This window comes from Apiospora phragmitis (genome assembly GCF_038363925.1).
Source record: "Apiospora phragmitis strain CBS 135458 chromosome Unknown utg000005l:1.0-4161743.0:1.0-4166827.0, whole genome shotgun sequence".
In the NCBI taxonomy this organism is placed as follows: Eukaryota; Fungi; Ascomycota; class Sordariomycetes; order Amphisphaeriales; family Apiosporaceae; genus Apiospora; species Apiospora phragmitis.
In genome coordinates, this window is record NW_027117403.1 from 1,819,921 (window position 1) to 1,840,309 (window position 20,389).

Here is a 20,389-nt window from a genome sequence, read left to right on the forward strand (position 1 = left end):
CGGCTGCCCTCTCAGAAACGGGTCATAATTGTCGCGCTTAAGCCGCACCAGGGTTGGGGTTCATCTTGCGCTTGCCACCACTGTCGGAATATCAGTATGTAGACTTTATGAAAGTTACGGACCAAGAGGATACGTACGTAAGGGTGACGTTCACGAAACGACGAGTGTACACGAGACGCTTCTTCGCGCGACCCTTAGGAGTCTCTGTGATTATTGGTTAGTACCACTTCAAATAGCACCCGTCGAGGGTGGGATGATAGCCTAGCCCAGCCAGCAGAACCTTCACCACAGTATACAAAACGACCTTGAGTGCCAGAAAGTAGCAGTATGTTGAGGCATGAGCACAACGACGCAGGAAAACTCCGAGCCCTCCGTACGGATAGTCGTACGAGAGGGATAAAGTCCAACCCGCTTCATGGCAACAGCAACAACTTTACTACCTTCCAACCCTCAATGTACTCACTCCAGTATCACGGCGCTTTGTGACCTTGCCGCTCTGCAAGACATGCACCAACAAGGATGCCGTCAAGGGTGGAAGTCTAAGGGTGGCAGGTTCTTGGGCTGGCTGGGGTTAGCGGAGGCAGATGCAACTAACTCTTCTTCTCTTGCTTCTCGACCTGTAGGGAAATTGCGTTAGTACCAAATTCTTCATGTGCCGAAAGCCCAAGTCGACAGATGAATCCCGTTTGCAACCGACTGGAAGAAGCGCTGCGGTCGTTTGGATGTCGAGTAATATTTGCCGATGGTGGGTGGTGAATTTTGGATAAAATTTCTGGTATCTTCGCTGAGGCGGCATGTAATAAATCGCAGCACTTCTTCCGTCGGTCGATACAGGTAATCATCGTTGTCGCAGGGGTCCTCGGTGGGAGATGGAGATTTCATACCTTAGGGGTCTGGAGGCGCACAAAATGTTAGCGACAAAATTCAAGCATCAAGAATTCGCCATTACGACAGCGTCGTTCGATCTGTACTTACTTGAGACTTGACCTTACCGGCACGAGCGAGGGATCCGTGAACCTTACCCATCTTGGCGACTTGTGATGGATTTGCGTTGTTGTTGATTGAGTGTTTCGTGGATTGTGGGGGGGAAAACAGACAAGTTGGTTCAGAATGTGAGTGGGCAAATGCCTTCAGTGGGGTTTCGCTGAGTGTGCGGAGGGAATCGAAGCGTCAGAGCCCCAAAAGAATCACCTGACCCTAATGCTTTTGCCGGGTATTTACGTTAGTTGCATTCATGCCTGGCTATAAGACTATCTCTTATCATAAATAGGACTTTACTCGACTAAGCGATAGGTGGATTTCGGAAGTATGCTTGCCATTGGCATTTGGTGCATCCAGATGGTGCATGGTGCATAATGTTATTTGTTTGCGTACATCAATCTACGATCAAGCCACTGAAGATATAATTACAAGGCCGAAGAGATGATGATCGAAGCAGCAGGATGATTTCTTGAATCTCAACTAGATTCAGCTCTCGTGCACGCACTGTTGTAAATTCGTGCTGAGCACAAGCCCAACTCCTTATCATTTATCTATTTCCTGTTACATTAAAGCATCCCAGGCATAGTGCTATGTTCAAACCTCGCTTACCAACAACAAACACATCTTCCCGTGATACAACTACACAGGCAAGAACGATGCTTGAACAGGGTACAAGATGGTGTATAGCACAGGACTGATAACCTCTGATCCCCTATGTCAACCAACAATATATTTGAACTCACTTCTATACAGGGCAACACAGGTAAAGTGAAGCATCCACCGGACATCAGGATGCGCTATTCCCTTTTGGGTTATGCTGAACGGCCCCATGATACGCATCCAGCATCATCGTGTCTAATTGAACCGAGGCGGGTCACATCCAAAAGCCAACCTCCTTTTCTATGCTTATCAGGCAGGAGCTACATACATGTTGTCTTTGCCTTCCCTCTGCTCAATCCATCATTGTTTAAACCACCATACACCTCGTATCTGGTATATTGAGGAATATCATCGTAGCATTGCCATCTTACCCCAATAGTAGTAGTAGACCGCGGACTCCGATCCACCCTCGCCAATCATGAAACTCTCACGCGGACTCCCGCTTATCTCATGCGTCGCCCTCGGCGCCGCCGCCGCCACAGAGCCAGCCTACATTTTCAGCAACCCACCGGAATCGGAGCGGGCTGGCTACAAGATCCCAACCCCTTATGAGTCTGCCGTGAAAGGCCGACGGTTGTTGGCGCTGACCACGCTCGGCACGCTCGCCACCGTCTTCCCGGACGACTCCTCTTCCAAGAAGAACGATGATGTATCGGCCCAGGAGAACCGGCCGGCCGGCATGGGCGGCATGCCCCATGGCCTCATGGAGTACGTGGCCGACTGCGAGGAGGAGGGCAACCCCACCATGCTGGCCATCAGTGTCGAGACGTCGTTCAAGAATGCGCGCGCCGGCTCGAACATCAGTCTCGCCATGCAGTGGGCCCCGCCTTACCCGCCTAACAAGCGCATAAAGTCGTACTACCCTTCCTTCCTGGACTACTTCCTGGGCGGATCAGAGGATAACAGTAAGGAGAAAGTGCCGTACTCAGCCGCCAACCTCCCGCGCTTCTCCGTCCTGGGTTACATAGAGAACGTCGAGCCTGAGAAGACGGGCGACATGTCCGCCTGCTTCGTCAAGGCACACCCCGATGCCAAGTACTGGCTGCCTGGCAACCGGATCCATGAGTCCACGTTCGTGCGTCTTGTAGTCCAACAGGTCTACTGGATTGGCGGGTTCGGGGACCGTGCCTATATTGGCTGGCTGCCGGTCAACGACTGGAAGAACATCACGAAGAAGGATATTGAGGAGATCAAACTGCCGGGCGAGAAGAAAGGCTGGGACGAATGGAGCATCCGGGACTGGGTCGAACTCTGAACGGCTGTCATCGTAGTGCGAGTCCGAACTTTTTCCATAAGCCGATCTACTTGTATCTATTTGTGAGAGAAGCTAGCATTAATTAAGAGCATCAATGGGGTTTCCAACCACCCGGGTCTTCATTGGCAAGACCTCTAGGTCTCGATAATCAAATGCTTGCGAACAAAGGCTCCCATCCAGCCGGATAGCTAATTCCAGGAGATCACAGACGGTTAGTCAGACAATTGCAAGAACGCATGACATGGTCAATTCCGAAATCCGTACTCAGTGAGCTCATCAATAAGAGCATCCTATCCATGAAATCGAAACTGTAGAAATCGAAAGTTCTTTGCGTGGTAGTTGCCAGATTGTGGGGGAGAACCATGGAGTGGAGGAATGACAACTTCATACACCTGCCATTGGTCGTCGGGAATTAATCCCCCACAATGCGGGGAGCCGAGGGCTGGCAGCTGGTTTGGGGTATTATGAAGCGGTGGCTTGCCGACGAGTCAAGCTAGTATTCATTCTTCCTTGTTTGTATTACCATGGCTTTTGAGATGGGTATCTTGACTCGTCGAAGTCGAAATCCAAAAGGAGCAATTATCTATGAGGGGAGAGCTAATTATGCAAACCACCGACATCAAACGAAGGCTTCGAAAGAGACGCATGTAGACCATGGGAGTAAGTTCTCGTTAGATCAACCTATAATACATATTTGTTTGTAAAGATATGACATACAGCATCCCGGTCCATGAGCGGAGTAAGGTGACGACAGTATAGGTGATGTTGTGCTCCATGTCACAACCCCAACAGGTCTCCTGATGCGAAATCGATAACCCCACGCTGTCGGCTTACAAGCCGACATCCAGAGTGCAGTACCGGCAATACCCCCATGCGAATTTATGTACCTACCAATAAACCTACCTATGATGTGTGTTGGTCGTGTTCATGCCATGGAGAACATAAAACGCGATGCTCCCCGTACAGGACACCAGTTGCCGTTCCTACGAATACACTAGGTCTCAAATCTTTACTTGGACCTCAAACGTTCCGCAGCACGGCCAAACATGTTGTCGCATCTAGCTTTGTTTTCCACATGGCAGACCCTGGCCATCGCGGTAAGCTGCTGCAGCAGGCCTTGGGATGTTTCGGACTGTTCCCAGTTCGCCGGGTCGTTTAAGTCGACTCTGGATACTGGGAGCAGGGTTCTGAATGCGACCTATTACCCAGCCGGCGCATTGAATATCACCAGTACCTCCAACGAGAAGCCGCTATGCCGGATCTTCGGCGAGACCGACTACGCCAACAACAATATAATCATGTTCCAGCTATGGCTACCGGCCTCTGCGGACTACATCAACCGGTTTCTGGTGGTTGGTATGGTTTCGTGGTCCATTCATCCATGTTCTATCAAGTCGACTGCATGTGTAAGCATTAATACTGATACCGCCATATAGGCAATGGAGGCATGGCCGGTACCATCGACGAGACTGCTCTCATGAAAAACATCAATGAGGGCTATGCGGTTGCAGGAGGCGATGGAGGCCACAGGGCTTCAGACAACAACGGCGGTAGTGGAGAGCCTGGGGTCTATCTGCCTTACATGCGTGACCAGGCGCAGGTCCAGGCGTGGATACACAACTCCATCGCACAATTCACTCCTGTGACAAGGAACTTGGCTGAACAGTTCTACCGCAAACCTGCAAACCACAGCTACTATTTCGGCTGCTCTACCGGCGGTGCCCAAGGATTCGCATTGGCACAATACCACCCTGAGCTCTTCGATGGAATCATTGCGGGCTGTCCAGGTAACTGGTATTCACACCTCGCTCTTTCATTCCTGTGGAACTCCCAAAAGACTCAGGTAAGACGTCACCAAATGATAGAAGAGGTCTGTAAATTCGAGGGAAGGAACACATGGCTAACAAGAAACAACCAGGGTTCATCGTATTTACCTCAGAGTGCCTTAGATTTGATTACCAAGTCGGCACTTGCCCAGTGCGATGCTATCGACGGAGTCGAGGATGGCGTCATTGAGAATCCGCTGCTTTGCGATTTCGACATCAACTCTTTGGCTTGTGGTGCCTCCGCTGAGACTCCTTCTAATTGTCTGACTGAAGCGCAGCTCGCAGCTGCCAAGGATATCTACAAAGGGCCAGTCGACTCACGTACCAAGGCAAGCCTCTACCCGGGGTTTTCCGTAGGCAGTGAGACGCAATGGACAATGCAAGAAGAGGAACTGGCTAATGCCTTTACCATCCCTATCCTACAAAACATGGTATTTGATAATCTGACTTATAATTCTGGCAACTTCAACTGGGGCAGCGACGTCTACATTCTCAACGAGAGGGTGGGGACCTACATTGACGAGACCAGCCCTGACCTTTCGGCCTTCCAGAAGGCAGGAGGCAAGATGATAGTGATGCAGTCATGGGCTGATCCCTACAATGCCGCGCTGTGGCCGGTCCAGCATCTGAAGCAACTCGAGGAAGCTGCTGGGGGCAACGTGGGTGACTGGTTTAGGCTGTTTATGGTTCCTGGTAAGTGCATACCTCCTACCTACTTGCCCATATCAAGATGATCCAGTTCGGATTGTCCCAGTGTGACTGATTATTTCATGTGAGGAAAAAGATTTGATTACTGATGCATCCGATATCATTGATAATAGGCGGTGGCCATTGCGGTTCGGCTTCGAATTATCCCCAGGTTCCTGCCAACTGGCATTCACTCGAGGCAATGACCGAGTGGGTTGAGAGCAAGGCCCTGCCGGAGGAGATGACTAGCAGCGACCCGGCAGACAAGAGCTCTAGGACGAGGAAATTATGCCCGTGGCCCAAGACTGCCAAATATATTGGTGGAAACGCCGACGAGTGGACATCGTACATGTGTGTATGAGCGCTTGAGGTTGGCTGGCTTCCTGATTGGTATCTGAATTGGCCTAAACACAGCTTGATGCAAATGAACCATTTGATGATGACGAAAACCCGCTGAAGGCCAGTCTGGTATCATTTGTGGTGATGTTGTACATAAAAGGAGAAGTCGATGCTATCCATCAATCCATGTAAGCGATGACGCCCTTTCCAAATTGGACATGGTGAGCGCACGGACCAAGTGTCCTTTCATCCGAACGTGGGCGTAAATGTAAACCCCGGATCCATTCGCTTGGAAGGGTCGGTCGGGGTTTAGGGTCCCGCATCAAGACTCATCACGCTTGGGAACTGTCTGCAGCAGCACAACTGGCACATTCATCACTGTCAGCAACGAGATCGACGTCGGTATTCCAGAAGAAATATGTGATTTGATAAAAGTAAGTCAAGTTTCCTGCGCGCATGGCATAAAAGATAAGATGCAGGGGGTTTGCGTCGATCCTATGAAGCACACCTGTCCCTTTTTCTCCTCATGGTGCCCCGCGACTACCGAAGTGTGGTGGCTGCCGAGGTCTCACCAGCGCTTGTATGGCCGGAGTGCCGAACATAATCGTCGGGCTAGCCCAGCAACTAAGGGATGACCTCACTCGGGGTTTCTGGGCCACCATATATCATGGCGTTCTACTTGCTTACAAGTGCTGCTCTTGTATCCCTTTCCAACAAGTTTTGGACCTTCCCCCCCTCTCGTAACACATGCTCACGTGAGAACGCCCACTTACACCATGACATCGCAGACAACGCAATTTAGCGAGACCATCTCACCGTTACACACGGAGGACAAAGCTCCTGCAATTAGCCTGTCCTTCAACATAGGCCCTACTAGACCGCCATCCCGTTCTTCTTCCATCTCCTCGGTTCTCACAGAAGACACCATGGCCAGCTCCGCGACGGCTGCTACAGCTGCCTCGTCCCAACAGGGGGTCGAGAATGCTTACTTCTCTTCAAATCCGCCCCCCAAGGCCCTGACGTCTCACGTAGAACAGGCGCGGTCCTTCATTAATCATCACGCCTCGCTCAAGCGGCGGGTGGTCCTCGTCACCTCGGGCGGCACCACGGTTCCGCTCGAGAAGCAGACGGTGCGCTTCATCGACAACTTCAGCGCTGGCACCCGCGGCGCCACGTCGGCCGAGTACTTCCTCGAGGCCGGGTACGCCGTCATCTTCCTGCACCGCCAGTTCTCGCTGCTGCCCTACAGCCGGCACTACAGCCACTCCACCGACTGCTTCCTGGACTTCCTGCACGAGGCCGACGACGGCAGCGTCGTGGCCAACCCCACGCACCAGGAGAAGATGCTGAGCGTGCTGCGCAAGTACAACGACGCCAAGCGCGAGCGCAAGCTCCTCATGATCCCGTTTACTACCATTACCGACTACTTGCACGAGCTGCGGGCCGTGGCACAGCTCATGCGACCCTTGGGCCCGAACGGGCTGCTCTACCTGGCTGCCGCCGTATCGGATTTTTTCGTCCCCTCTGATCGCATGTCGGAGCACAAGATTCAGAGTACGAATGCGACAGAAGGCTTCAAAAAGGAGCAAGGGCCCACAACGATGGCTGACAAGCCACGTCGCCGCAATACGGACGACTCGGAGGAGACATTCGATAACTTTGATTCCTCTCCGGCCGTACCACGCAGCAAACGGTTGATCATCGACCTGGATCCTGTCCCCAAGTTCCTCAAGAGCCTCGTCGACGGCTGGGCACCGGAGGGCATGATCGTCTCGTTCAAGCTGGAGACTGACCCGGATATCCTGGTCCACAAAGCCAAGTACTCACTGGACCGATATCAACATCACCTTGTCATTGGCAACTTGTTGACGACGCGCAAGTGGGAAGTCGTCTTTGTAGCACCCAACCAGCCAGACCAATGGATCCGGGTTCCCGGTAACCGAAGGAGGAAGACATTTGGCAGCAAGAACAAGGAGGATCAAAACTGGGAGGCACAGGACAAGCCTATGGACCCTGCCATGTTGCCAGATGGCGAGCCGGAAATGGAGATCGAGGGACTGATCATCCCGGCCGTTCAGAACCTACACCAGAAGCACATCGATTCGGTCAGAGTGAAGACCAAATAGAGTTACGAGTGAGGTGCATTAGGTCGACTATCCATATTTCGACACTACTTAAGGTTAGTTTATAGCGAATGCAATGGCTTCAGTTGCTTTTAGATTCCCTTGCCACTTGCATAAAACATACAGTTCTCACTTCTGGCTTTCCACAACGGAATAGGCTGAAGTCTTGATCTTTGAGTATGCGACACGTCGGCCTTGCTTTGATCCGTAACAGACGGGGATGCCATAACATTGCGAGTATACGATGTAGCAAGCCTTTAGCGGAACTAACCCCTCACAGACATGATACAACCTTTTGCACCACAAGTTCTCCCTGGCAACATATGTTCTATTTCTAGGCTTATGAAAATTGTCACTATAGATAAGTGCTCCGGTGACGTCAACCGAGTACACCAAATGCCACGCTGCTTTCCTATCTCGGGTAGCATTGGGACAACTGTTGGGTCCTCATAGATAGACTATGGGCGTATTCGCGGAACTTACATATCTAGGACTTGGCTATAAACGCCCCGCAGCTTCACGGCACCAGCAGCTGCCCCTGATTACAGCAACCTATTCCATCGCCGCCAGGTTTCTCGGAAACGACTCCTCCTGATCAGGTGAAGGCTAATGTTCTTGAGGCTTACTCTAATACTTTTATCGATGATCGCTTTACAAGCGTTGACAGCCTGGTGTACTGCTGGGAACATATGCAACTATAGACGCCTAGGCAGGGGTATGTCATGCCGGGTGATGATTGTGAACATACAGGGCGTGCGGGGTCGGCGGCCACTGCTAGACGGCGGACAACGCCTCGGCAATCTATTGGGCAATTCATTTTTCTCCAATACCACCTACCTATTCCTCTCTCCATGATCCTACAGTATCAGCAAGGTAACGCCCACGCATAATCATGTGCGTCATGGTATTTGCTAGCCTCCGCATCGGGCAGAGATGTTATCGGTAGGTAAGAAGATATACCTGCAGGGGAACCCAGATGCAACTCCGCCGTGCAGAATAGTGGCAAAGCTGCATCGATCTACTCATGTCAGCAGGGAGGATGAAATAACGATATGCCGCTTCACCTCCAATAGCTTTGATATCTTACAAGCAGCAGGTACTCGCACAAGAAATTTGCTTAAATATAGCCCTCAAATGCGCAAGGCTCCTCTCACTAGGCTGTGCAGACCAAACTCATGTAAGCCTAGTGGGCTCTTCATCTGCGATATTTTCGCTCTTCATCATCATAAAATGCACTGCAATATCAGGTCTGTAAGCTCAGTTGCTGCGCTGCTGCTGCTCGTTACAGCCAGCGCGGTGGTCGATGCGTGTCAGCGCGTACGGCATGAGCACTCTACTCCACTCGTGAAGCGCGAGAGCGCGCCCCTGACGCCCCTGACGCCGGACGAGGATGTCCTCGTGCGCTCGATATCGAACACCACCCTCTCGGAATGGTCCTACTACTACACCCACGGCCAGCACCTGGCCGGCCGCAACCAGAGCATGGCGCAGTGGACGGCGGACCGCTGGGCCGAGAGCGGCATCGCCGCGGGCCTGGTGTCCTACAACGTCTACCTCAACTACCCCGTGAGCAAGTCGCTGCGCCTGCGGCACGCCTCGAACGGCAGCGTCATTTTCGAGCCCGCCCTCGAGGAGGCCGTGCTAGAGCAGGACGACACGACGGGCTACCCCGATCGGATCCCCACGTTCCACGGGTACTCGGCCACGGGCCACACCAGCGCCGAGTACGTCTATGTCGGCCGCGGCCAGCGGGCGGACTTCCAGCGGCTCTTGGACCTGGGCGTCCCACTCGAGGGCAAGATTGCGCTGGCCCGGTACGGCGGCCCGTTCCGCGGGCTCAAGGTCAAGAACGCGCAGGAGCACGGCATGGTCGCGGCGGTGCTGTTCACGGACCCGGCCGAGGACGGCGACATGACCGAGGCCCGCGGCCACGCGGCGTACCCGGACGGGCCCGCGCGGCACCCGAGCGCCGTCCAGCGCGGCAGCGTCCAGTTCCTGTCCACGTACCCGGGCGACCCGACGACGCCCGGGTACCCCTTCAAGCCGGGCGTGCCCCGGGCCGACAGCGCCGCGGTGACGCCGCGGATCCCGTCCATCCCCATCTCGTACGCGGAAGCCGTCCCGCTGCTGGCCGCGCTCGTCGACCACGGCGTGCCCGGGCAGGACGTCAACCGCACGGGCTGGGTCGGCGCGCTCAATGTGTCGTACAGCACGGGCCCCGCGCCGGGCATTGTCTTGGACCTGAGCAACGTCATGGAGGACCAGATCACGGACATCTGGAACGCCGTCGGCGTCCTCAACGGCACCACCCACGCCGACGAGACCATCGTCGTCGGCAACCACCGCGACGCCTGGATCGTGGGCGGCGCGGCGGACCCCAACAGCGGCACCGCCGTCATCGTGGAGCTGGCCCGGGCGCTGGGCCGGCTCGTGGCCGAAACGGGGTGGGCGCCGAAGCGCAACGTCGTCCTGTGCTCGTGGGACGCCGAGGAGTACGGCATGCTGGGCTCGACCGAGTGGGTCGAGGAGTACCTGCCCTGGCTCAACGCGACGGCCGTGTCGTATCTGAATATCGACATCGGCACCTCGGGCCCGCACCCGGGCCTGTCCGCGACGCCGGAGCTGCACGACGTGGCCGTTGAGACCATGAAGAAGGTCCTGTGGAGGGAGACTGACCGCACCATGTTCGACGTTTGGAACGAGGAGAATCAGGGGTCATCGAGCCACTTGGCAGCGGCAGCGACTACACGGCTTTTGTGCACAACGGCGTCGGCTCTGTAAGTGTTTTCTTCTTTTGGCTTACTAGACATGCTTGCGACGACCCAGAGTTGCAAGCTAATTGACTGGCATAGCTCGATATTGGCTCTTGGAACGGCGGTTCGGACCCCGTTTATCACTATCATAGCAATTTCGACTCGTACCACTGGATGACAACCTACGGCGACCCAGGCTTCGTCAACCATAAGTCCATGGCTCAGGTAAGTTGTTCCGAGAACTCCTGAGATATGGAAGTTGCCCGATAGAAAATATGAGCACACACTAACAAACGACCGCCATTCCTAGTACCTCACCCTGCTAGCCTACAAGCTAGCCGACGCCGACCTGATCCCCTTCAACATCTCGACCTATGGCAGCGAGATGAACGACTACTTCGCCGACCTCGAAAAGACCGTCGCCGCGACCAACTCGTCCGCCGCCCTGGACATATCCCCTCTCCGTGCCGCCATCGACGACTTTACCGCGCAGGGCACGGCGCTGGGCGCGCTGCAGCAACGTCTACTATCGCCGCCGCCTGGAAGCTCAAGCCCAAGCTCGGAAGGGGGCAACGCTGCTGGTGGTGCCCTGACCCTGAAGGAGGTGAACCAGAAGTCCCGCGACTTCCAGCGCGGCTTCGTTTCGCAGGGAGGCCTGCCCGGCCGCGAGTTCTACAAGCACGTCGTCTTCGCGCCCGGGGTCGACACGGGCTACGCGCCGACGACGTTCCCGGGCATCACGGAGGCGCTGGTCGAGTCGCGCAATGTGACCCTGGCGGAGGAGTGGGTTCGGAAGACGGCGGCGGCTATCAAGGTGGCGGCGGATACTGTCAAGCCTTGAAGAAAAGAAACAAGAAAAGGGGGGTTGGGATGAGAATTTCTGTATGTATTGCATGAACCTCACCACTCAACATTCCACTCACAGATTAACCCAAAAGAAAGCAGCTCTGTATAAGATTCATATAACGACTGGGATAACGACTGGGAGTTCGTTGGACTAAGAGTTGAAGAGATTAAAGTAATAGATAACACTTCTATGTCTAGTGTATATAATTCTTTCTCTGCAAACGCTATCGTTCTTGGTATTAAACAGGCTCTCTTATTCCTCGACCCTCTCTGCATCCGCCCTCGCCATCGCCCTCTCCCTTTCCGCCAGCTCTTCCGCCAATTGCGCCTTCTCATCCGCCGTCATATCCGCCGAGGCCTGGCCGATCTTGAGAGTCGAGAACAGGATCAGAGAAATGGCCGCGAGCCCGACGCCGAGCCAAAACGCGATCTTGTACTGCTCACGCGGTGTCAGACTGTCATCGCCACCATCGTCCTCGCGCGCTTCTTTCGTCTGCGAGACGGCGAGCTCCGCGACGCCGAGCCAGAAGGCGATGCCGAGGTAGAGCAGGCTGTTGATGAGGGCTCCCGCCGTGGCCTGGAGGCGCGCGGGCATCGAGGTGGTGATGAAGACGTTGGTGACGTTGTAGGTGATGTCGACGCCGATGGTGCCGCACAGCATGGCGGGGAAGACGTAGGCCCAGTAGAGGAAGCTGGTGGACGGCGTACCATCCACCCGGTCGGGTATCAAGGCGAAGAGGAGCACGCACAACAGAAAGCCCAGGCCCGATATGATCATGAGTATGCGGCCGGGGATCAGGTGCAGAACCAGCCCGCCCATGAGGGCGAGGAAGATGCCCCCGAGCGCCATGGGCGTGAACCACGCAGCTGTCTGTAGCGGTGTAGTATGCAGGACGGTCGAGAGGCTATGCGAAGAAAATAAGATTATTAGCATACATTCGCATTTGACGGAAGGGAAGGCGACAGGGCAAAACCACTTACTAGTAGCTGACATAAAACAGATAAAGTCCGAAGACACCATAGCAACAGAACAAGGAAACGACTAGCCGCTTCATGCCCTTGGGCCAGAAGACCTCGGCGGGGAATAGGGGCTGTGCGGCGACCCAGCCCTCGACGTAGACAGCGGCGGCGAGGAACAGTACGCCAATGATTAACGTAATATATACGTACGGGGTGCGCCACCCCTCGGGCGCGCTGCCGCCGTCGGTGAAGGCGAAGATGACAAGCACCAAACCGGGGACGATGGTGCCCAGGCCCCACCAGTCCATGGCGAGTGTGGCGTCGCCATCCTGACCCAGATCCTTGGGGATTGTCAGGTAGCCGATGACGGCGTTGGCGAAGGCCAGGATCGCGCCGACCCAGAAGTACCAGCGCCAGTCGAGCAGCTGGGCCGTGAGGGCGCCGATGGCGATGCCGATGTAGAATCCCAGAACGGCGAAGGCGCCGTACAGGCTGAAGATGAAGTTCTTGCGGGGACCGGGGCGGTAGGTCTGGCCCAGGAGCGAGATGCCGGAGGGCAAGAAGGCTGCGGTGCTCAGTCCCTGCATCGCGCGGCAGACGATGAGCATGTCGGTGTTTTGGCTGAATCCGCAGATGAGGGACCAGACCACGAGCCAAGACACGCCGGCCAGGAAGACTAGCCTGCCCCCGTAGCGGTCGCTGAGGCGAGCGCATGGCAGTAATAGTGCCGCCGTCGTCAGACTCGGAACCTCAGCTGGCCAAGTGCGTGACGGCCCCGGGATGTTGAGGTTATCAGACACGGTCGGTAAGACAATGTTAAACCCGCTGACGAAGAACTCACCCATCATCATGGACATGATGATGGCGGTCACGAAGCCAAATTCGGCGATGGCTGAGGATAGGATCTCTGGTCGCTGGCGGCCCAGTCGTTCGATCTCGGTCTTGTTGAACTCATCTTGAGAAAGATCGCTGACATAGGCATTCTCATCGAGGGTGAGCACACCCACGTTTTCGGGGGTGTTTGGCCGTGTCATAATGTGGTGCGGCGTGGCTCTCAATCTAACGATTTACTCAACGCAATATGATACCAAAAGCCTATACTATCCAGGTAGAGACGGCATAGGCATAGTATACTCTATTTATGACCCTATGAGCAGCTGATTGCGGATTCCATCTGGCATGGCCGTGACTCAGCTGCAGGGGCGCAAGAGGAGCTCCGTAAGAAGGCGTACATATGCAAAAGTTGAAGTTCGACTGCCATTTTGAGAAGAGTTTCTCTCGAATATGACAAACCAGATTCTTCATATTGTGGATGTCAAGTCGGAAAGGCGTTGCCCATATGTATCGTCGTCATGGGCCGAAGAAAGTTAGTAAAGCCGATGGTGTACCCGGGCCCCAGAATATGCACGATTTGAGTCTTGGCTACCGAAAGGGGCTTGGTGTTGTGGGTATCCTTTAGCACGAAGTGTATCTATTACACAACAAAATGCGCTTCCACGCCTCTGGCAGTCTGGATCGCAAGAACATACCAACTGTCGGTCTGCCTGTACGTGCTTATTTTCAGTGCGCCGCACGTGGACTGCGAGGAGAAATGCCATTCAGCCGTTTGAAGAGAGCAGATATTGATGGCCTGCACATGCCAATATTCCAAACCCGCTTAACTATCAAGAATCATGTTAGCTGTGGCAGCCTGTGGCGGACCTTGTAGGCCGCTTGATATAGACCAAGCTAACCCACTTACTAGTCTTGGCACGTCATCTTCGCCGCTCACTTTATTCGCATCTGTTGAAAGCCTCGAGTTTCTTCAATCAGGCTACTCGTTTTGATCCCATTCTTACGCGGCAGATCTCCGCGATATTGTGATATTGCGCCGTTTATGGCCGCTCTACCGTCATGCCATAATTGTCGAAGGAACCGGAAGCGGTGTGATCGTTCGGTACCCTCTTGCAACAAATGCTCCTCCACTGGCCAAGACTGCCTGGGGTACGGTAAATTGCTTCCGATGGACCGGCGGCGCAGCCTCTCGCGGCCGTCTGGCTGGCAACAAAACGTATGCGTTGTCTGGCGAAAGCAAGCGGGACACCATAATACCGTTTCGACCACAGAAGAACAGTAAACTACAGAGTGGAAATATCATCACTCTTGGGGTCGCTCCTTCGCTCAGGGACCCCCTTTTCCAAGATCTGGATGACCCGACAAGGAAGTATCTGTGCTACTGTAAGTAATGTCCCCATAAGAAGCGATACGCCCAAATAGTAACAGCAATGCAACATACCTAGTCGGAGCCCGTTTTTGTCAAGATCTCGTCGTTCACGATTCCTACCAGCTTGCGTGGAATCCATTCAGAGAGTTGATTCCCATCTCGGGTTCCTACTCTTTCCTTCGTCATATCATAGTGGCTGCCTCAGCTTTGCATTATTACAATGCTGGCTTCCACTCTTCTTCAACAAGAGTGCAACCACTGGTAGCCAAGGGCGCCCTCATTGACGCTCTAAGGGCTCGCCAAAAAGCCATCAAAGGTCTCCAGGAAGTGCTGGAAAGACACAGGCTAGCTCCAAACGACGAAGACCTCGCACATGAAAGAGATGCTGTACTGGCGACAGTACTGTTCTTCGTCAACTTTGCTCTGGTTGACTCGGGAAAGGGGGAGTGGCGCACGCACATGAGAGCGGCTGGCAGTCTCATCGCAGCTCATTTTACTGATTCAGTAACCCACCCGCCCCTCTCGACGAGTATGCCGCATCCTTTGGAGGCTGAAAGTTCGGCAGCGACAAACGATCAAAACAGCTTTAGTTTGGTGGCACTCGATGCTGCTCTCAAACCAGGACGAGTACAGGGGATCCCAAGTTCGGTCAGTATCCGCGACTTTATTGCTTCAGACTCAGTGGCCTATTACATATGGGGTTGTACCCTTGATTCCCTCATCACTCCGTTGCCTGGGAAAGATACTGGTTCGGCCCAGCTCGAGATCGATCCAGTCAGTATACTGCCGATTCTTCGGCGCACGGAAGCCAACAGCTACCACAGCTGCCCCACCGATCTTCTAGTCAATATTTTAAGCACGGCAAGGCTGGCCCGGAGCATCGGTATAGAAAGTGGCGGGGATCCCACCTCCTCCCAGTTGCAGGAGGGATTGCGGCTCTTGAAGGACGCGCAAGCTTTCGACATCGAAGCCTGGGCAGTCAAGATGTGTGCCGCTAGTGTCGAGTTGGGCTTTGTCAACGAAGAAGAAATCGACTACCGTACACACGCAGCAGCGACATACCGTGCCGCGGCTTGTCTGTATGTGCTTTTAGCCGCCCCGGGGTTGCACAGGCACGTACAGGAGGCCATGTCCGACCCAGAGTTGGTAGATGATCTGCCCTTCTTGCCAACTACGGAGGACCTCGTCTCCACAATCTTCGGCCAACTGTCGTTCATCCAAGTGGATAGCCCCTTGTACAAGTTTACCACATGGCCTGTGTTCATGACAGGCGTAGAGACGACATCGCCAGAGCGCAGAGCCTGGGTCTTGTCGCGACTGCAGGTCATGTGGGACTTGTGTCCATGGGGAATGATCAAGTCGGCCATGGAGACGTTGACCAGTATCTGGCAGCTGAGGGATCTGGACTTGATCAAACCTGAGAACGTTGCTTGCGAAAATGCAGTGGGATATGGTCCTCGGGGCTCGAACAGCTGGCGCCAGCAATTGAGTGTGATGGGGTTCGACTGCCTAATTGTCTGATTGCATCATCAGGGAAAAGAAGAGCAAGCCACGCTGGGGCTGATAAGCGGGAAGGTGCAGGACGAACCAGGTACCTTCTTTGTTTGCCTGACGTTCTTGCCTCATATTATGCAACAACAAGGTTCGCCATCCGTTTGTTACGTTCAGCCTTCCAGGCAGAATTCAGCCCAATGTGAGGCTTGGCTCCATATCTTAGGCGGGATGCTGCTGCTGCTGTCATATAATAAGATAATGAGATCTTTTTCCAATAACCAATAGCTCAGTGGGTAGAAATACAGAGCAGTTACAGGCACAGTCCTCGTAGAGAAATGGTTAACTCGTCGGCCTCCTATTCTCGTAGTTGAAAGCCGAAGATTGTCGGTTCGAGTCCGACCGGGGATGCAATTTTTCTTTTCTTTTTTTCCTTTTTGTGATCCTGGTCTTCACCCACATGAGGCAACAGCTGAAGGCTGCGTACCTCGTACTTCGATACATCCATTAATTTGCCATGTCGCGAGAATATCATCAGCAATGCGAACAGCTTCCCACGTGTTTCCTGAAATTTGTTTGTATTATTCATTGACAAAGTCTTTCCTCCTACTTGACCGATAAAATCAAGGATGCCACCCCTCCCCCTCTAGACCCAGGCTACCAAGTCACATCCTCAAGTACGAATGCCTTGGTCGTTGTATTGGTAGCATCGGCCACTCGTCATCCGACGATGTCTTTGGCTTGCTAGGAAGCGCCTTTTCCAAATCCTGCAACGGGATATTGCGCTTGTGAGGGACTGTCATCGGCCTGTAGAACGGTGCCATGTGTTCTTGAGGCAGTACGGGTGTGGCGGCCTGGGCGTTGGGGGCGGCAGCATGCTGCGGGCCTTGCTCTGTTCCTGTTCGCTTCCTCCCGACCTCTTTTCGCTGCCAGCGCTTCGGCACAAACGTGCGGTACATGTGCTTCCGGAAGGGCGCCGTCGTGCCGAAGACAATGAAAATGAGAAAGCTGGGCGCGGGTCCGGGTAGGAACAGCACGGCCGTCTCTTTCGCGCGCTCGGCGCTGATGTCAGGGCTGCTCCGCGACGCATCCCTGTTACTGTTCTGCATACCAGTGAATTGAAACAGCACGTTGGATAGCTCAAAAATGCTGTCATCGCCAGTCAGTCACTTGTCCGTCTGCTTTCGCGAAGGTCCCATTCCCTAGAGAGCCAGCAGAAACTTACCTAAGTATGACGAAGGCGATAGAGAAGCGCGTCATGAGCCACCGGTCGTAGATTCCCCGCGACGTGGTCCGTCTTTTCTGACCTTGGCTTTGCGACATGGAAGATGAGAAACCAGCAGAGCCGGACGCCGCACCGTACTGGACGTCCCACCCCAGCAGTTGACGCCGACTCTGTACATATCGGATCAGGATCGCCAACATGAAACCGCACCCTCCCGCTAGACTGATCATTACTGTAAAAGAAGGATTTGGTTAGCCGAAACTCGCCGGTATGCAAACAAGGCTGAGAGACCACTTACAGACAACATTGGCCAGGAACATGAAGGCCACGACGGACTGTTGTATCGACTTTACTTGCAAGAGGCAGATCGTCATGATGGGTAGAACTATTGAAGCATCCTTACCCACAGCATTGACTCTATTCAAGGTCACTGTCATCTGTGGCTTTTCCGTCCAGCCATAGGTCGATTGCAGTAAAGCGAAGGCCCTGCGAACGAGTCAGACAAGAACGACGCTACTGTTGACGGCATGGGGACGTACCGGAAGAGGACCAGCATCGCCGCCGCCGAGAATGCATACTGGCCTTCGCAGACCGTTAGCGAAGGGGCACATGCCACACAGGTCGAAAGTACATACGGAAATACCAGAGCCCTAGGTCTGCTCCTACGGCCCCGTTGGAAATGATTTGCTCGGGATTCTTTGGGTTGGCTACTGCCTCTTCCCACTGCGCAGTGGCGACATGCTCCCATGCGATAAAGGCGTGTAGCTGGGTTACTACAGCCGTCGCTGTACTCGCCAACAGGAGGTATCCGATCAAAGCAACATCTAAATTCTCGGTAATAGTATGTAAGCTAACTAAATAGCCGCTACTTATATTAAGAAATAGAGAGAATTAAGCAATAGTAATTTTAATATAGTTGAATATACTTCCTCGTCGACCTTAAACTACTTAAGTACACTCTTAGTCGGCGAAATAAGAATCAACCCCCTTTTCTTCTCGATGTATGGCACTGAAACTAGAGGCTGTCAAGAACTTACTTAACCATACTTGCATTTTAAGCTATGCCGATTGGCCGATACTTACTATCTAATAACCAGATAGATCCATACCCCGTCGTCTTGTTACCATAGCTCAACGGCTCGCGCACGGGTCCTCTCCGTACCGCACCGAGCAGATCTGCGGGTTGTCCTCCAGCCGCAGCACGTCCGCCGCGAGACCGGCCCGGCCGTAGAATCCCCCGTGGAACCGGAGCTCGAGCACGTTGCGGCGCGCCGTGACGGCGCGGTGGCGCACCTCGACCACGTCCTCCTTGATCTGCGCGAGGCTGAGCCCGTCCAGGAACAGGAGCCGGCCGCGCAGCAGGACGAGCAGCGACGCCTCGTTCACGAGGTCCGGGTCGCCCTCGACCAGCACGCACCGCGATGCCTCGACGCCCAGGTGCTCCTTGCCCGCCAGGCGCCGGGGGTGGTACTGCGCACGGATCAGGTGGTGGTGGCCGTCCACGCAGAGGAAGCCTTTCAGTTTGGTGTCTTCGAAAAAGCGGCGGGCCGCGGCCACCTCGAAGAAGGACAGGGTGGCCGAGGCGGTGGGGCCGTGCGCGATTCCCGAGGAGGGGCTGTCTTGATGATCGTGCCAGGGGGACGGCGGGTGGATGGTCACGGACCAGATACGCCCGTATCCGCGGATGGCGTTCAGGAGCTTTCTGGGGGTGTAGTCCGCCGGGAGGCCTCTGAGGAACAGATTCACGCTCTGTGACTCGGGTATGCCGGTGATGTGGGCGTTGGCGTCGGGGCAGAATGCGAGGAAGGAGGTACTGTTGGATTTGGGCAGACGGCCGATCTTGATCATGCCATGATCCTTGTTAACGTGTTCCTCTTCCTTCTTCACCACTCTTGGAGTGCGTGTGTTGACTTGTAACTCTGGCTCTATAGATACGTTGATCTTGAGGCTGGTGCCCCTGTCCAGTCCCAGTGGCAGAAAATCTTTGGCCAAAGGGTTGAGACGCTTATTTTGCAATAGTAAGTACACGGCAAGATAACCATACATCGATGAGCTATGATTATAGTTTGAAAGGGGCAGATGGGACTAGAGTCATAATACACGAGATATATAAAGCACGAGGGGCAAGAAGGGACGAGAGGCGAGAAGGGACGAGGGCGAGAAGGGACGGAATGGAAGAGATAGGACGAGAGAAGAAGGGACGGAATGGAAGAGATAGGACGAGGGCTTACTGAGGGTGCCATGGTACTGCTTGCTGACTTTGACGTCGGTATCAGCGTGTCGTATTAGTCTCTGGCAGGCTCCGAGTAACAATAGCCAGCCTAAAATCGGGTTGGCTGAGTGATTCTCTCTTGTTTCTGTATGCAGCAATCAGTCAGCACAGGTGGTGTGGTACAGTAGGGGGTCACTGACCTGCTGTTGACACAATCACATATGACTACGATCCACAAAGGCTATTTGCAATGCACATGTACGGCTTCCGTCCGAGATTCAGCGATTTCAGAAGACGCTGTAGTTGTTGTATTGTTCAATGTGTACGGCTTCCGTCCGAGATCCGGCGATTCCAGACGAAGCAATTGTGAAGGGACGAAAAAGGGGGCAAATGCACTGTGGGATCAAAGTGAAGATGTTGTGCAGCTGATGGACTAGGCAAGAAATCTCCTCGTCTAAATAGAAAGCAGCTGGGGGTGAACGCAACTCCAGCATTGAATACAACAATGATATTGAACACAACACATAGTGGCGAACGTGGAAGCAGACGATGAATACATAGGTGTAGTGAAGCACACAGAACATAGTCACAAACGCTCGGATGACGGACAGTGAATGCAATACCCAACTGGTAGTGAGTGAACGCATCAACAAGGAAGATATCCTGCAGCCCTTTGTGAACCCTCGCCCCTGTCGCCCCTCGTCAGAGGTATCAAGCTCCTTCTTTGGATGCAGAGAGTGACTTAACACGCCCCTCACTGCCTTTGTTGCAGCACACAATCAGGCTAACACAATCAGAGGGTGTTGATCGCATTGAATATGTGTTTCT

At 54.0% G+C, this 20,389-nt stretch overlaps 9 protein-coding genes across 9 annotated transcripts; 5 read left to right on the plus strand and 4 right to left on the minus strand.

The window, feature by feature from the left end:
- Positions 1-37: 37 nt before the first annotated feature.
- On the minus strand, positions 38-1,026 carry PG994_004614 (40S ribosomal protein eS30; the record flags this gene model as incomplete). The annotated part of the gene is made up of 5 exons (XM_066856023.1): positions 38-80; positions 138-204; positions 596-617; positions 885-893; positions 976-1,026. 5 exons carry the CDS (start codon positions 1,024-1,026, stop codon positions 38-40), a joined length of 192 nt encoding a protein of 63 aa, XP_066718190.1.
- Positions 1,027-2,059: 1,033 nt separating this feature from the next.
- Positions 2,060-2,896, plus strand: PG994_004615 (FMN-binding split barrel; the record flags this gene model as incomplete). Its single annotated transcript, XM_066856024.1, has 1 exon — positions 2,060-2,896. One exon carries the CDS (start codon positions 2,060-2,062, stop codon positions 2,894-2,896), a length of 837 nt encoding a protein of 278 aa, XP_066718191.1.
- A 1,046-nt stretch (positions 2,897-3,942) lies between these two features.
- Positions 3,943-5,770, plus strand: PG994_004616 (tannase and feruloyl esterase; the record flags this gene model as incomplete). The annotated part of the gene is made up of 4 exons (XM_066856025.1): positions 3,943-4,252; positions 4,333-4,739; positions 4,815-5,415; positions 5,544-5,770. The coding sequence occupies 4 exons, from the start codon at positions 3,943-3,945 to the stop codon at positions 5,768-5,770; spliced, it is 1,545 nt and encodes a 514-aa protein (XP_066718192.1).
- Positions 5,771-6,524: 754 nt separating this feature from the next.
- Positions 6,525-7,874, plus strand: PG994_004617 (uncharacterized protein; the record flags this gene model as incomplete). The annotated part of the gene is made up of 1 exon (XM_066856026.1): positions 6,525-7,874. The coding sequence occupies one exon, from the start codon at positions 6,525-6,527 to the stop codon at positions 7,872-7,874; it is 1,350 nt and encodes a 449-aa protein (XP_066718193.1).
- Positions 7,875-9,101: 1,227 nt separating this feature from the next.
- Positions 9,102-11,465, plus strand: PG994_004618 (uncharacterized protein; the record flags this gene model as incomplete). The annotated part of the gene is made up of 4 exons (XM_066856027.1): positions 9,102-10,585; positions 10,606-10,648; positions 10,724-10,849; positions 10,935-11,465. 4 exons carry the CDS (start codon positions 9,102-9,104, stop codon positions 11,463-11,465), a joined length of 2,184 nt encoding a protein of 727 aa, XP_066718194.1.
- A 258-nt stretch (positions 11,466-11,723) lies between these two features.
- On the minus strand, positions 11,724-13,464 carry PG994_004619 (drug resistance protein; the record flags this gene model as incomplete). Its single annotated transcript, XM_066856028.1, has 2 exons — positions 11,724-12,375; positions 12,452-13,464. The coding sequence occupies 2 exons, from the start codon at positions 13,462-13,464 to the stop codon at positions 11,724-11,726; spliced, it is 1,665 nt and encodes a 554-aa protein (XP_066718195.1).
- Positions 13,465-13,916: 452 nt separating this feature from the next.
- PG994_004620 (uncharacterized protein) lies at positions 13,917-16,154 on the plus strand (the record flags this gene model as incomplete). Its single annotated transcript, XM_066856029.1, has 3 exons — positions 13,917-13,976; positions 14,404-14,647; positions 14,710-16,154. The coding sequence occupies 3 exons, from the start codon at positions 13,917-13,919 to the stop codon at positions 16,152-16,154; spliced, it is 1,749 nt and encodes a 582-aa protein (XP_066718196.1).
- Positions 16,155-16,789: 635 nt separating this feature from the next.
- On the minus strand, positions 16,790-18,402 carry PG994_004621 (uncharacterized protein; the record flags this gene model as incomplete). Its single annotated transcript, XM_066856030.1, has 6 exons — positions 16,790-17,273; positions 17,350-17,566; positions 17,648-17,835; positions 17,889-17,931; positions 17,985-18,173; positions 18,387-18,402. The coding sequence occupies 6 exons, from the start codon at positions 18,400-18,402 to the stop codon at positions 16,790-16,792; spliced, it is 1,137 nt and encodes a 378-aa protein (XP_066718197.1).
- A 78-nt stretch (positions 18,403-18,480) lies between these two features.
- On the minus strand, positions 18,481-19,395 carry PG994_004622 (uncharacterized protein; the record flags this gene model as incomplete). The annotated part of the gene is made up of 1 exon (XM_066856031.1): positions 18,481-19,395. The coding sequence occupies one exon, from the start codon at positions 19,393-19,395 to the stop codon at positions 18,481-18,483; it is 915 nt and encodes a 304-aa protein (XP_066718198.1).
- Positions 19,396-20,389: the final 994 nt, after the last annotated feature.